Below are 17,142 nucleotides of genomic sequence, written 5' to 3'. Positions count from 1 at the left end.
GCACATGAAGGTAGCATTATTAGAAAATAAATGCACAGTGACTTCATTGCATGATGACATCACAAACCTATGAATATTTTATGCGCATTTTGGGATATCGCATCAACGGCTCGAAAAGGCAATATGTGCATAAATTCTTAAAATGCGCATAAACTTATGTGCTTGTTTGAGTCGGGTAAATTTTCTATCCGATAGGAAAACATGCGCACAAACTACGACGGAAACACATTTACCTCAGTGCACATAAAAAAAAAAAAAAAAAAAATCATGTGACTTTGTGCAATGGGACCTAATGGGACGGCCTACTGTACTAACCAGCGGAAAAATCTTGTTGCAAAGCATTGGTCATTCAGAAATCTGTCGTCAATGTGGTTCCGTATAATTCCTCCCAGAACTGTCTTACATGACTGCATTCCCAATCAACTGTATTTGATTTAGATTTTTATTCAGTTTATTTTGTATAAATAAAATAAACACATTCTTGTAGTTTATAACCAGTCTTGATAAAACAGAATAAAACAACAACAATGCTAAATAGAGCTTTTTCCACTATTTATTCTTTTCTCTAAAAGTTTCTGCTGACCTCCTTGCACCCCCTTGTGGTCCTTTGGGGGTCCCAGAAACTATTTTGAAAAATAATAACTGGACCTCCCACTACAAAGTCCTGAGTTAAATCATAAATACTGCACAAAAATAATGCACAAAACATTGTGGTGCATTCACTCAAGCATATCCAGGGAGCTTGGTACAGGTGCACTTGTGCAATTTCCCATGATATTTCAACAAGCTGCGACACGCTTTTCTGCCTTGTGTATCTCTCTCTGCTTAACGGGGTGCGTGCTCTATTCAGCAGTGTGGGAATGCCCTGTCCCTCAGATGAGTTACTGCACTTTGACTCTTAGCAACAAGCCAGCCAATCCCTCCATACAACTTGCACCAAGCTCAGATTTCTATTGGCCAAAATGTCAGATGTCATAGATTTGTTGGGGAGCAACACAAGAGGTAAGCATTAATAAAAATAATTTGCCCAAACAGGTATGTGGCATTGAAACAGTGTTTTTGTTGCCAAAGAAAGCTTACAGAAAGATTGTTTTCCCTCACGCTGATATAACATGTATGTCTTTTTTTATGAAGAATGTATTCAGTTATCTTGTCATTTACATCAAAAGGTGATAAATGACTTACCTTTGAAATAAATGAGTCATTTTCTGCTTCGGATCTTGGATGACATACATCATGCAGTGCTTTGAGATTCTACAGAATTATCAGAATCCTCAGGGAAAAAAAGCAATAAAGATATAAATGAAGAGTCATTAAAGGTCATACATTTTTAATACGTGTCCTATATTGAGCATGCCAGCTATCTTTATTGGCATGCACAAGAGAAGAGTTTTGTGTGTCGATTATGTGTTATGCAGTGTTATACAGAATGGATGGGCTCCGGGGGAGAGTAGAGAGGCACAGTGAGGTTTCTGCTGGATAGAGATGCAATTATCTCATGTTACACAAGACCTCAGTCAAACGACCTTGAATATGTAACAACTGGATCATCTATGGCAGCAGGCCAAAACCGATCTCAGTTCTCTTGTACACGTATTTATACTTTGTACTATAAATATCATATTTACATGAATCTAAATATCAACATCAACTTGTTAAAAAAAATACCTTAATTTTTAACAAATATACATGTATTTGTACTTTGTACCATACAGATAGATAGATTAGATAGAACAACATAGAATGAATGACAGATAGATAGAATCAACAACAGAATGAAGATAGATGGATGAACAGAATGATCAAGATAGATAAATAGAATGAGATGTAGATAGAACGAACTAGATAGAATGAACAACAGAATGAATGACAGATAAACAGAATGATTGAGATAGTATCAACAATAGAATGAACAAAAGATGATAGACAGACAGATGGATAGATAGATCGAATTAACAACATATGGATAAACAGAATGATCAGGAAAGATAGAATCAATGACAGAATGAACGATAGATGTAGATAGAACGAATGACTAAACAGATAGTTAGAATGAAGAAAGATAAACAGAATGATTGAGATAGAATGACAGATATGTAGATAGATAGATAGAAACCCGATTACAAAAAAGTTGGGACACTGTACAAATTGTGAATAAAAAAGGAATGCAATAATTTACAAATATCATAAACTTTATTTTATTATTTTAATATAGATAACATAACAAATGTTGAAAATGAGACATTTTGAAATGTCATGCCAAATATTGGCTCATTTTGGATTTCATGAGAGCTACACATTCAAAAAAAGTTGGGACAGGTAGCAATAAGAGGCCGGAAAAGTTAAATGTACATCTGGAAAGGCACCATCAATGCTGAAAGGTATATCCAAGTTCTAGAACAACATATGCTCCCATTCAGACGTCGTCTCTTTCAGGGAAGACCTTGCATTTTCCAACATGACAATGCCTGACCACATACTGCATCAATTACAACATCATGGCTGTGTAGGAGGAGGATCTGGGTACTGAAATGGCCAGCCTGCAGTCCAGATCTTTCACCCATAGAAAACATTTGGTGCATCATAAAGAGGAAGATGCGACAAAGAAGACCTAAGACAGTTGAGCAACTAGAAGCCTGTATTAGACAAGAATGGGACAACATTCCTATTCCTAAACTTGAGCAACTTGTCTCCTCAGTCCCCAGACGTTTGCAGACTGTTATAAAAAGAAGAGGGGATGCCACACAGTGGTAAACATGGCCTTGTCCCAACTTTTTTGAGATGTGTTGATGCCATGAAATTTAAAATCAACTTATTTTTCCCTTAAAATGATACATTTTCTCAGTTTAAACCTTTGATATGTCATCTATGTTGTATTCTGAATAAAATATTGAAATTTGACATTTTTATTCACAATTTGTACAGTGTCCCAACTTTTTTGGAATCAGGTTTGTAGATTGATAGATAGTGGCAAAGCAAGAGCATAATGTTTCAGTATAAATAGCATCCAGTTTTTATAAACAAATAAATTGTGAAGATTTTTCTACAAATACTCCATTTACTGTCAATGCAAAACAACTAAGTAGGCTGCTTCACAAAGCATGAAATTCAGTTGGGCTGAAATCCTGTTTGACAAGATTTTCAAATTAATCTACAACAGGTTTCTGTGCCGTCATTGTGACTCCTGTAACTGACAGAGGCTCAGAAACACATATTCATCTCACATTCTGGATACATACTGTGTAGCGCTGGTCAAGACAAGTCCACACGCTCAGTGTCCTCTGTCCTTTCACTGTCTTCTGCTCCAAGCTTTGCTGTTGACAAAGCAAAAATAGTCTTTGAAAGAAACTGTGTTAATCTTAAATCTTCCTCTCAAAGTTTCTTTATAATGGCCCTCTGAATGGGTGAACGTTGTGGTGTTAGCCTAACAGGGCCGGATTATCCATCGACGCGATTGGGTGAGTGCCCTGGGTCAAAAATCCTTCACCAGAGGATATGCTGCAAATTCTACCCAAAAAATAGGCTACAGACTACTTTCCCAAGTGTATTCGTTGCACTCAGACTGTTCTTTACCCTGCCCGTTGCCAACTACGAGAGCGAGAGATCCTTCTTGCAACTTAAAAGAGTGAAGAATGAACTCAGGACAACCAAGAGACAGAAGCGGCTGTCTGCACTCTCGCTGGCTATTGAATCCAAACTAGTCAGGGGACTTTGAGGATTGATGCTGCCTTTACGTGCTATCGGAAATTTCATAATTCCCACTTAAGAAGTCGTGATAACACAATTGTTGCATTCAAGTACTTTGTTGTTGGAATGAACAGGACTCATGGAGGACACCAGGTTTATTCTTACCGATTTTTTGGGAAAATCTCATTAAAACCAAAATTATAGGCCTATGTAGTGTCCCATGTACTGACAACCATAAACATTCACAGTGCTATCTAGATAGTCTGGTTGCTGATGATTTTCGCTGTGTAATACGCTTCAAATAATTAAACATATATGTAAATGTTCATGTGTAATTTTTACCTAGGAAGCTTGTATTTAGGATAATTCCGATAGAACGTGAAGGCAGCATTAATTAAAGGATTAGTCCACTTTTCCTGATAATTTACTCACCCCCATGTCATCCAAGATGTTCATGTCTTTCTTTCGTCAGTCAAAAAGAAATTAAGGTTTTTGATGAAAACATTCCAGGATTATTCTCCATATAGTGGACTTCAATGGGCACCAAACGGTTAACGGAAAATTACAGTTTCAGTGCAGCTTCAAAGGGCTTTAAATGATACCAGACGAGGAATAAGGGTCTTATCTAGTGAAACGACTGGTCATTTTTCGAAAAAAATACAACTGTATATGCTTTATAAACACAAAATATCGCCTTGAACATACTACTTGAACATCATTCTTCAAAATGCTTAGGCTGTATGTCTTACGCCCTCCCTATTCAACTTAAGGAACGAACACGGCGCCAGTTTTTTTTTTTTTTTTTTTCCATAAGTAGAATAGGGAAGGTGTAGGACATAAACGTATGTCCACTATAAGGAGAATAATCCTGGAATGTTTTCATCAAAAACCTTAATTTCTGGCCTAAAGACCATGTTTTAAATAGTCAAAATCATAATCACGATTTTCTATTTGCTACTCAGCTGAAGCTTGTTTTCCGCTGTTTTCAAGTCAATTTTTAATATTATTTAAGATAATGCAACATAATATCTAGTAAACGAGTAAGAGGTTTGATGACGGGATCTGGTTTCAAATCTGGTTTGATGACGGTTTTTTTTGAGCCTGTGGGGGTACATAAAATGGTATCCGTGATTTAAAACATTGTTAATTTATTGCCGTGCAGCACCCAGGACGCTAGAGAAGTCTAATAGTGCAAAATTAAAGTACTATGACTCCAGGTCGAGGACACCCCTAATCCATTAACACCATAACAGAAACTACCTGACCGAGAGACTGCTCCTGCTGCTGCTGCTGGGTTGTGACGTCACGGCGCACCGCCGCCCTGCAGTGTCAGTGATTTTAGAAAAGCTCTCGAGGGCGAGACGTCCCCCCACCAACACAGTACACCACTATCACTATCGGAATCCACCGGACATCTTCACAAGTACAGAAAACCACCGACGTCAACGAGGACACGCGAAAACGTAACGGATTTGTTTTTAGTGCACGCCGAACTCTGGCTGGGTCGCGCGCATCTGCTCGCGTGCTGTTGCGTCGGGCTCGGTCGCTGCGACTGTTGGATTTCAAATCAAAATAGACAAACAAGCTAACGTATCTCGCCTTGGCGAATTTAGCGATCGGAACAGAGCGTCGTTGCCTGGGTGGAGTTGCGGCGCATCGTTCAATTATGCATGAAGAAGCGGCTAGCGCACTAGCAGCGCGAGCTAACCGCTGTCCCGTATTATGACAGTGATCTGCATGCCTACAGCGTTTGATCACGCGCGGCAGCCAAGCGCGTTTGACTTCGATGCTGACGCTGGACAGGATCTCCGGTAGAAATTAACTTTTGCCCGTCATTTCATTGACATGGCAAACGGTTAGCCTTGGGTAGGCCTAGCTAGCCGTTGTGTTAGCTAGTGGAAATCACTTCACTGGATTACAGGCAGCATGCAAACCCAAACGGTTTGTTTGTAGCGAGGGAGCCAGTGGACGTGTAACACAGTATGTTATAGATGCGGAGCGAGTAGATGGCTGACAGCCAGCTGCTAGGTTACTGCCAACTTGACATAACAGGGTTTTAATATCTGAAAAAGTGGCAGGTTTCACAATGCATCTTCTCAATGCAATTTCGGGTTGTGTCACTGAAGCGAATACTTGGATAATAGAGGCATTGCCTCCAGCTAGCTAGCTCTTTGAGGAGTAACATGTCAGATCTTGAGTCGATTTTATGCTCTAATTAAGAAAGCCACTCGTTCAGCCTCAGCTGGCAATTGTAGCTCGAATATCACTGAGAGAGGGGATGCCCTAAACGCTTCAAGCATGTCTAGCAAAGCTTCGGTTAAAGAGAAGAAGTCCGGCTTCAGCAAGAAGCTCTTCCGCCGGGGCTCGGTGCGCTCCGTGGGGAGTTTCATGAGCAGAGTCCTGAAGACCCTGTCCACGCTCTCCCACTTCAGCTCGGAGCTGCACGCGCCCGAGGGCGACAAGGACGATGGGGGGTTCACCGCCTTCAAGAACGAGGGCAAGGGGTCCGTCGCGTCGGACGAGAGCGACTGCGGGGGGTTTCTGTCCGGGGACAAAATCCCCGGAGTGGCCGGTTTGAAAAACCACGGCAATACGTGTTTCATGAACGCTATTCTGCAGTGCCTGAGCAACACGGAGCTGTTCGCCGAGTATTTGGCTCTGGAGCAGTATCGAGGTGACGGGACGGATGACGAGAAACCCAAGACGAACGGGGTCGTGCAGAGGAAGGGCGGTCAGGACAAAGGAGAGGTGACCGAGCAGCTGTCGGGATTGGTCCGAGCCCTGTGGACTTTTGAGTACACGCCGCAGCACAGTCGAGACTTCAAAGTGAGTTTATTCACACATGGGACTATTATCTGCCTTAACCACTTATACAATTATCTAACTGAAATGGGCCCTGAAAAATTTGCAATGAATCATTTTAGCTTAAAGTCACCATGAAATCAAAATAGGGGTTGGTTCACCCAAAAATGAAACTTATGTCATTAATTACTCACCCTCATGTTGTTCCACACCCGTAAGACCTTTGTTAATCTTCAGAACACTAATTAAAGGGTTAGTTCACCCAAAAATGAAACTTATGTCATTTATTACTCACCCTCATGTCGTTCCACACCCGTAAGACCTTTGTTAATCTTCAGAATACAAATTAAGATATTTTAGTTGAAATCCGATGGCTCAGTGAGGCCTGCATAGGGAGCAATGACACTTCCTCTCTCAAGATCCATTAATGTACTAAAAACATATTTAAATCAGTCGATGTGAGTACAGTGGTTCAATATTAATATTATAAAGCGACGAGAATATTTTTGGAGCACCAAAAAAACAAAAGAACGACTTGTATAGGGATGGCTGATTTCAAAACACTGCTTCATGAAGCTTCGGAGCACAATGAATCAGTGTATCGAATCATGATTCAGATCGCGTGTCAAACCGCCAAACTTTGGCGCTCCGAACCGCTGATTCGACACGCTGATTCATTGTGCTCCGAAGCTTCCTGAAGCAGTGTTTTGAAATCAGCCATCCCTATACAAGTCGTTCTTTTGTTTTTTTGGCACACCAAAAATATTCTTGTCGCTTTATAATATTAATATTGAACCAATGTACTCACATGAACTGATTTAAATATTTAGTACATTAATGGATCTTGAGAGAGGAATTGTCATTGCTCCCTATGGAGGCCTCACGGAGCCATCGGATTTCAACTAAAATATCTTAATTTGTGTTCTGAAGATTAATGAAGGTCTTACGGGTGTGGAACGACATGAGGGTGAATAATAAATGACATTATTTTCATTTTTGGGTGAACTAACCCTTTAAGATATTTTTTGATAAAATCCGAGAGGTGTATGACTCATCCATAGACAGAAATATAATCAATACTTTCAAGGTCCAGAAAGGTACTAAAAACATCATTAAAACAGTCTACATGACTGCAGTGTTTCAACCTTAATGTTATGAAGCGATAAGAATACTTTTTGAGCACAAAAACAAAAATAACGACTTTATTCAACAATATCTTCTCTTCTGTGTCATTCTCATACGTTGTTTACATTCAGCGCTTCCAGGTTCTACATCGGAACGCCGACTCATTATTGGCCAGCTCCCTCGTCGTCATCACACTCATGCCAGAGATTGTATATTATAGAGATGAGAGGGTCTGTATCTCTTACCATTGGAGAAAGCATAACAGCTAACTTAATCACATGCAGCACCTCTCAGCCTATCGTGTAATGGCAGTGACATCAGTGCCCGCCGTTCAAAACTCCTTCGCCGGAGCCTTAACATTAGCATTAGCTGCTTTTTTGGCTAAAGGTTGCAGGCCTGCCTTCCAGTGGCTTTTACACAACATCTGTTGTTCTATCTGTTAAACAGTAATGCGGCACATTTGCTGTTGGTAATGCCGTAAATGAGTCCTACCTGTCGCAACATTCCCTAGTGTGTTTTTAAACTTGGGCTTTATTCCTTTCAAACATAAATTGTCATTATTTCTATCACTGCAACTTCCTGAACACACACATGAAATTAAATGCATTCATCCTAAGAAAAGGCTGGATCGGCTTTACAGCGCTTCACAGCCGTTACATATCATGTACAAATTGCTTGATTTGTCCTGGTTAACTATTTCAGCAAAACGCTCCCACATGGTACATTCCTTGCATTTTTGTTTTTAATTCTCCTTTTCAAAATTTCTCTCAGATATGTTTTGACTCTGTTGCCGTTTAAACAAGTGGACCCCGCAACTATGTAGCTTAATGAGAGTCTGCAAATTAGTGCCAGATGAAAAATTAAGCTTTAAACACATTCATATTTCCATCATTATGCTGGAAAACATTACTTTCAGAATAATTTCTGTTAAGCTGGTGTATATTTAGAAATCTATTAAGGGATTAGTTCACCCAAAAAGGAAATTTCTTTCATTAATTACTTGTTCATCTTCGGAACACAAATTAAGATTTTTTTTTTTATGAAATCTGAGAGCTTTCTGACCTCCCTATAGACATCAATGTCATAACCAATTTCAAGGTCCAGAAAGGTAGTACAGACATCGTTAAAATATTCCACGTGACTACAGTGGTTCAACCTTAATCTTATGAAGCAATGAGAATAGTTTTTTTGAGAAAAAACAAAACAAAAAAACCTAGTAATAATAATGGCTTTATTCAACAATTTTTAGTATCTGTTGTATCCTTATTACGTAACGCTGTTACATGTATTCCATTGCTCCCAATTCCTGCACACACACACACATATATATATATATATATATATATATATATATTTATTTATTTTTTAATTCATGTGCACTAGTAATCTTTAATCAAAATATATATCTTCCCCTCACTACTATTGCACGTCCGCTTCATGCCAACTTAAAAAAAACAAACAAAACACAGTCTAGACAAATCATTCATAAATTGGCCTGAATCCGTTTGAGCGGTTCTCAAGTCAATAACTTGCTAAATCAATAAATCGAGAACTGAAAGTTTGTTTGGTAATTCACAGAGAACCGATGATGTGAAGAGGGAGTTAGTTTTGAACTCTTCTTAGAAATGAACCGTTCAAAAGAAGTGATTCATGGAAATGTTGAACTTCTCATTACTAAAGTCTGTAAACCACAAAAAAGAATCTGGCTGCAACCCACTTGACATGCTGCACTTGTTTTCTACTAATTTGTTTCATTAGTTTTTTTTTTATATATACTCGATCTTGTTTGATAAGTGAGATTTCCGATTGTAGTCCTTGAAAACAGAACAAAAAAGTAGTGCTTTTAAGTCCTTGAAAGTCCTAGAATTTAATTTTACAATACCTGTATGAACCATGAATATGTCTTCGTAAGATAATATACTGTTTAGGCTAAATGCTCTGTTTTATGACCAAAACTCTGTAGTTTTCATTGAAGAACAAAACACAACACAATGCAATATAATGATGATTGAGAGATGTACAAATAAATGTGCCTCAACAGACTGATGTATCATATTTGTTGCACATGATATGATTTTTCTTATATATATATATATATATATAATCACAAGTAAACCTAAGTTGATTTTGTTCATCTTTAAATATTAACAATATAAAAGTTATTATAACGTTTATAAACACCATGAAAGATTTTACAGCAAAAAGATGCATTACAGCATTTTGCTGGACATTTTTACGATTGTACTAAAAGGTGTTTTGCTTGCAAGAAAAGTATAAACTATCAATCAGACGACAGAAGGCATGTAGTAGAAGTTTTGATCATGTTGAGACCTTAGAAATTCATGCATCAATATATGATACACTAAAGGCTCTATAAGGTTAAAAGCACAAAGTAAACCCCTAAAAGCTCAATTGTCAACACTGACTGTAAGTTTTCCATATCTGATCTTGCTTCTAGAGATTAGAAACATTCATGTCTTCTTGATCCAAACTTGACTAACGCTCTGTGTGTTTTGGTAGAATGCTGTGGCCAAGAGTGCCATGCAGTACAGAGGAAATGCACAGCACGACGCCCAGGAGTTCCTTCTCTGGCTACTGGACCGTGTCCATGAAGACCTCAACCATTTAGTACACCCTACCATTAGAGGCTCTATAAAGGTATGGCTGATATCATAGTGAAATGACTGAATGTTTTGCTGGTGCATAGCTACCTAGTCTAAGGATGTTGTACTTTCTCTTCTTAAGCCGTGTGTCCATCAAAGCGTTTTTAGCCAGCTGAAAACTGTTTTAGCTGTGGGCGCTTGAGAGCGCTTTGGCAGCGCAGTGTTTTTTTCTTTTTTCTCTCTGTTGAGACACTTTGCTTGTTATGATACAGAATATCCACAGGAGTGTTACTAGCATCTCATTTCACAGATAGCTTATTTCTGCAAAGTGTTTGCTCTGGCTCGTGTTTTAAATTATTTTGTTCCGTTCAGTGCTGCACGATTAATTGAAAATAAACCCCATGCGATTTGGCAATTGGCTGCGCTTTGCTTTTTTTTTTTTTTAAATAAATGCACAGCTTGTCAGAGAAGTATGGCTAAATGCTGTTCCATCTGAAAGCCAAAGGGCGCTTTCAACTTCAAATATGCCCCGCAGAAGAAAGATAACGCACGTCATTCCAGAAAAATCCTTATGGGCTTTACACTATCACTGTAGCTGAATAAACAAAAGATTGAAGCACTTTGATTAAACATGACTAATAAACACACGACTACGACAATATATGGTTTATCTGACGACTTCAAGCCTTCTTGGGTATTTCATGATAATAAAGTATATTTATAATGCAATGCTAATCGACATAGCCTTTATCAAAGTATAGGATATTATGAAATATGTTGTGTGTCTTATTCTTATTAGTAAAAAACATGTTATTAAATGTTGTCTTTTGTTGGACAAGAGGTTCATAAATGCTTCTCACGTTTGGAAAGATGGTTGTCGCGTGTTGCTTTTTCAAATGCACATTATAAGCGGCTCAAACTTGCAGTGCTTTCAGAGGGAGCAGCATTTATTACTGATCACAGAGCTGTGATTCACTGACAAGCTGTGCATAAAAAAAAAAAATCACGATTTCATAATCGCACTAATTCAAACGGTTTAAGCATGATTTTGGGTTAATTGCAATTAATCGTGCAGCCCTAGTTCCATTATTATGCTTGTTGTCGTCTGTTAACATTGTACAAGCGGGATGTGGTGGTTGGGCGGTGTGGCATTTGTCCCATCCTTCCTCCATTGTGATTAGACAGCCAGGTAAAAGTTGAACATTCTTCAACTTTCGGTGACCGGTAAAAAAAAAACATACAGTGCTCAGAACTCAGTGTGAAATAGACGCTAAGCGCCTCGTCATGCTGCTGGACTTTTAAAAACGCGGCGCTCCCATTGAAAACAATTGGAAAAATAGACTAGCCTCAGGAAAAAACACTTTCGTGGACACAGCCTTAAGCTCAGCTTAATTTGGAGACTGTTAACCATTCTTGTTGTTTACAAAGTTTGCACAGGATGGGGTTTGTGTAGACAGGTCAATAAAATCTTGAGATTTCAATCGTTTAAATAGCAGAACAGGATAAGAGCCAAACGTGACTGGATTTATAGAGCCATTCTCCCCTGGAATGGCAGCTAGGAGTCTCAAATCAGACATCAGTCTGACAGAGATCAGGGCAAAAGAGTTTAGGGGATTTAAAATCTGCTCTATATCAAATACATCGGACATTAAGTCACATCCTATGGCCTGTTTGGAGGAGGGCGCGTTTGGTTTCTTTTTACAGCCTGCGGTGTCCTGGTCAGGGTCAGCCACTTGCATCCTCACATGAGGTCATTCAGCTTGTCCGATTGATTTAGATGTACGTTGTGGTTTCCTAGAGTTTGTGCCAAGGAGCATGAGGCTGACAGTTTCCTGGCCGACTGACTGCACTGCCCTGGAGAGCCAGATGCTTAGCTGGAATCTTGAATCTTAAACTTATAAAAGATTGTCAGCCTGTCAGATAATCATTTACACTGTCTTGGGGGTTTATTTATTTACTCAAGCTCTTCCTTTATGGTGCAGCATAATCATATGAAACTTTATCCTGATGTTTGACAGCAGTTCTTCTGTGCGCTTTGATTGTGTAGATATTAAGTTACCGATGTTTTCTGGTCTAACATGTTAATTCTGAATTTTTAAGGAATGTTCTTGGGTCAATACAAGTCAAGCTCAGCTGACAGCATTTTTTGGCATTATGTTGATTTAGCATAGAAAATTATTTTAACCCATCCATTATCCCTCAGGGGGATAAGGGATTATCTTTTCAAAGTTTCAGTAACATACAGTAGAAATAAATCATTTTGGATGGTTTAGAGGCAGATACACTACCATACAAAAGTTTGGGGTTGGTAAGACTTTAATGTTTTTGAAAGAAGTCTACATGTATTTGATCAAAATACAATAAAAACAGTAATAAAATGAAATATTTATTTAAAATAACTGTTTTCTATTTGAATATATTAAAAAATGTAGGCTAATGTATTTCTGTGATCAAAGCTGAATTTTCAGTATCATTACTCCAGTCTTCAGTGTCACATGATCCTTCAGTAATCATTCTAATATGATTTGATGCTCAAGAAACATTTATTATTATGATCATCATCAGTGCTGAAAACAGTTGTGCTGCGTAATATTTTTGTGTAAACCATGATAAATTTTTTTCAGGATTCTTTGATGAATAGGAAGTTCTAAAGAACAGCATTTATATGAAATAGAAATCTTTTGTAACATTATATCATACTTTTAACTGTCATTTTTGATTAATTTAATGTGTCCTTGCTGAATAATAGTATTTTTTTTTTTCTTTAAAAAAAATCTTACTGACCCCAAACTTTTGAACGTATGTGCAACGTGCAAAAAGCACATGAACTCTCCTGTAAAAATTAGTTTTGTTCAGGAATATTTGGAGAATTTAGTTTGACACATTATTCCTTGTGATGAGTGTGTTCACAAGTTTTATCTGAATTTTTATAGGCCACGCTCACAGTGCTGCAGAAAACGGTTGTCAGTAGGGGTGGGAATCGGAGGGTACCTCACGATACGATCACGATAAATGGCTCACGACAACGATAATATCACAATTCTGCGATAATCGTTATATTGTTAGACAATCCTATAATGGTACATCGCGATATCTGTCTTAATATGTAAACAAAATGCAAGTGAAAAGTTTAAGTGCCGATCTGCAGTTCCCGCAATATATGTAGATTTAATGGAGTTCACGCCACTGAAAGCAAGATATATGAGGTGCATTTTATTGACCATCAGCTAATTTCAAAATCAAAGAACACAATAGGAGAGAGCGACAACAGCACTAGTAAGGTCTTATTACTTTTAATTTAGATAATTGTGTTACGCGTCTGCGACTTACTTTCAGTTACATATGCGTCAGTTTGCTCATCAGCATGCTGAACAGATCTGCAGCGATGCGTGATGCAGTAGCATTGTCATATCTGACTCTCACATGTTTCAGTTTTAGTGTTTTTGGGAGGAGTAAAATTTACATAGTTTCAGCAACAGATGCATTTAAACTGATACATAGACAGCTTTGACTGGAATGCGTCCCAGAAGATCTCCTGAAGTGGTTTGAGCAGTCTGATTTAAATCTGTCTCAAATGCGTTTTGGAGGGCTATTCGAGAAAATGCATGAAGTGTCCAGGTGCAGACAGACCCTTTTGACGTTCTTCACCAAGGGCTTACACGGATATACATGGGCGTTTGAAAGCAGGCGTCTATCAGCGGATCCCTAATATATGCTTTCAAACGCTCCCGTGTATATTGTTTGAAGAACGCCAAAGATGTCTACGTTTGTCACATCAATGGTATAAAATTGCATCAAGACTTTGAACTTAAACGTGGCTGGGGCATCTATTTTACTCACACTGCTGTCCGCCATCCTGTTAATAACCTCTTTTTCTTAGGCTGCTTAACTTATGTTCATGTTTCCCTTATTCATGTGTTGAGCGCCGCCTTGAAGTAGTGACGCTTTGAGCACAGAAATCTATTAGTGTTTTATTTTTTTAAATTAAAATATCGATATTTGGCACATCGATTCTCGTATCGCACAGAGAAGGACAACGATATATCACCATATGGATATTTTGCCCCACCCCTAGTTGTCAGTCCTGTATTTTAGTCCTTAACTCACCTGAGGTCTGAAAACACGCCGGGGCGTTTTGCAGTTTTTTTTTTTTTTTGCAGCAAAACAGACTTAAAATACTCCGTCATTTTTTGTCATAGAGACATAAGTGTAACACAGTTCGTAAATGTGGGATGAAGGAGGCGGGAACCGGCGAACATTCCACAAAACTTTAATATAGAATAAACAAAGAACAAAATGAAAGTAATGCCGGCAGACCCTCGCGGACGTCTGCCGGCCACACAAACATAATAAAACATAAAACAATATCCAGGCCTGGTCCTCTCTCGTCCTTCATTATAGTCGCTCCTCCTTTTATGCCTCCGGAGCTCCTCCGTGAGAGACTCAAGGCCGGCACGCCTCGCAGGTGAAGCTCATTAACACTCGAGCCACCGGCCTCGCGCCGTTCCCTCACGGCTCTCGCCCGCCCTGCTCGTCACAATAAGTAATATAATATATCAATCGAATTGAAACTATATAATATCTACTTTTATTTTTATACACTCAGAGTAAAAACAAAATGTTGTGCTTTTTGTAAAATAAAGAAAACTAAAATTATGCATGATCTGTCCTCTCCCTCTGAATGAAGTCCAATCTGATAGTTCTCAGAAAATTAACTGTAACTTAGTGAATACTAATCACCAAAAATTACATTTATGTCTAAAGAAACGTTGAAATGTCAGGTTTTAAATCGTGTAAGTCATATCAAAAACAAAAATTCTGTGTTTATGTAATCTGTATGAAAAGAGACACATGTCAGAAGTCCGTGATTCAGCTCATTATCTGCTAATGCGGCCACGCCCACGGAGCCAGCACTATTGAGGCAAATTCAGGCATTCATCGTCTCAATCATGTATTTATTGTCTTGAAAAGTGTTTATCTGTTTGTAAAAGCCATGGTTAATGACCTTTGGAAGGCATGCCGTTAGTTCCTGATATGTCCTCTTCTTCTGTAGAATAATTTGTGGACTAAATGTATACAGAGAGCACCCTCCGGCTGCAAGTATCACCTGAAAGCACCAGCGCTCATAGTTATGACAATGAATATAGAATAAATATAACTCCTCTGTATAGAAAATTGACATAAACATATGAGAATCCATCAGTATTTCTCCAAATGTGCATGCTTTTAAACTAAAAGCCTATATTCAGACTCTTTGCATCACAGAAATCTATTATATTCTTTAAAATATAATGTAATACCATTATTTTAAATTGAGCGGAGACATGATTACAGAGGTTTTTTTCACAGCCTACCTGACTGAAAGACCTCATTAATATGCAAGTCATTTCAGGTCATTATGTAATTCTTTTGTCTTCTCAAGTGTAAATGAGCCATTATTCATGATGATTCACGCATACTGTGTTTCTTGACAAAAAGTGTCTTGCAAAAACTAAATCTATATTGTTTTATATGAACAAGTAGGCATTATATTTTTTACATAATTTTGAAGCAAAAACTCTAGCCTACAAAATCCAATACCCAGAATTCACAGATTTAATATATATTTTTGGCCTTATTTCAGTGACTTAATTTTTTAGTTTTTTCAATAACCACGCATAAACGTTATTCCTTCAAAAACACAAACATGTGCATACATGTTCCTCACATATTATTGTAGCCTAGTTTGTGCTGAATACAGTGTAATGACACTTTTGTCATTAATATGTTTATGAACAACTGAAAAAAGCACAAATGTCAGGGCATGTCAAAATTTCTCCAGGCCCCAAATCAGCCTCAGACTCCAGAGAGTTAATACATATGTTCGCCGTATGGTTATTTACGGGAGTGACAACTGCATTCTATAACACACTTACATGTTCAGGACTCATAACCATATTCCCGGAAAACCCGTGCTGTGTGGACCGTGTTATTGTTGCTTCCTGCTCTGTACACAACACATTTTATATGCATTTCAGTTATTAGTGTGGTAAATGTTTGTTGCATCATATGCAAATCTAATATGCATATTCAATATTTGACCTTCTTTCCTCCTGTTTGTCTTGAGTTACTGGTATTAGTATTGTGAATATTCTCATGTTTGTCACCATAGCCACCTATTGAGGAAGATGATGGAGCGTTAGAGGGACCTTCACCTCCTCTTTCAGCCGGCTCATTTGTCCAAGAGCTGTTTCAAGCTCAGTACAGGTATGATCATTCATGTCTGTCTGTCAGCTGTACTTAATTTTATATATTTGCCTTAAATGAAATCACTCACTGTGACCTCTGTTGATTCCAGATCTTCGCTTACCTGTCCCCACTGTCAAAAACAGAGCAACACTTTTGATCCTTTTCTTTGCATCTCCCTCCCGATTCCATTACCTCACACACGGTAAGCACTCATGTCAGAGAGACTCTGATTTAAATTCCTCGCTCTGTGTTTTGATGACAGCAACATGCTTCATCTGTAGTGAGGACATAAAGACAGATTGACCTACGTTGTGTCTTTATTAATGATGTGACTGATCATCAGGGGTAGGATGAATATGAAGAAATATTTCCTGACGCGTCTGCAGAGTTTAGATGAAGCATTCGATTTCCTGCTTTGTTCGATTTCATGACTGTTGTAATGATGTTGTCAATTTAGTCTGCTTTGGACTTTCAGATTACATTTAGATACAACTAATGGCTTCATTTAACTCTGGAAACTTTGGGGTGTATGTGTATCACAGCCCACAATATATCCTCACCAACCATGAAACATGTTGCTGCTCTGTGGTATCTATATAAATGGATAAACAACTGATTAAAATATTATTTTGAAAGAATTCTCTTATGCTCACCAAAGCTGTAACATTACAATTTAAAAAAAAATTTTTTTCTGTTA

The 17,142-nt window shown here is 38.3% G+C and overlaps 1 protein-coding gene and 1 long non-coding RNA gene across 3 annotated transcripts in view; one reads left to right on the top strand and one right to left on the bottom strand.

Annotated features, from left to right (window-relative positions):
- Positions 1-226: 226 nt before the first annotated feature.
- On the bottom strand, positions 227-5,075 carry LOC137017815 (uncharacterized). Its single transcript, XR_010894648.1, has 3 exons — positions 4,948-5,075; positions 3,240-3,314; positions 227-1,273 (listed from the first exon to the last, which is right to left on the bottom strand). It is a non-coding gene; the product is annotated as an uncharacterized lncRNA (long non-coding RNA).
- usp31 (ubiquitin specific peptidase 31) overlaps positions 5,003-17,142 on the top strand; it is a 34,016-nt gene continuing 21,876 nt past the window's right edge. The window contains exons 1-4 of one of the 2 annotated variants that reach the window (XM_067382492.1): positions 5,003-6,513; positions 10,135-10,272; positions 16,369-16,463; positions 16,555-16,647. In XM_067382492.1, coding sequence (XP_067238593.1) covers positions 5,986-6,513; positions 10,135-10,272; positions 16,369-16,463; positions 16,555-16,647 — 854 coding nt within the window. In that variant the 5' untranslated portion in view covers positions 5,003-5,985. The remainder of the gene's footprint in view (positions 6,514-10,134; positions 10,273-16,368; positions 16,464-16,554; positions 16,648-17,142) is intronic. The other variant, XM_067382491.1, reaches the window with a different exon arrangement.

This window comes from Chanodichthys erythropterus, chromosome 3 (genome assembly GCF_024489055.1).
Source record: "Chanodichthys erythropterus isolate Z2021 chromosome 3, ASM2448905v1, whole genome shotgun sequence".
In the NCBI taxonomy this organism is placed as follows: Eukaryota; Metazoa; Chordata; class Actinopteri; order Cypriniformes; family Xenocyprididae; genus Chanodichthys; species Chanodichthys erythropterus.
Note: the sequence above shows the minus strand (reverse complement) of the source record. Positions and strands in the feature narration are given on the sequence as shown.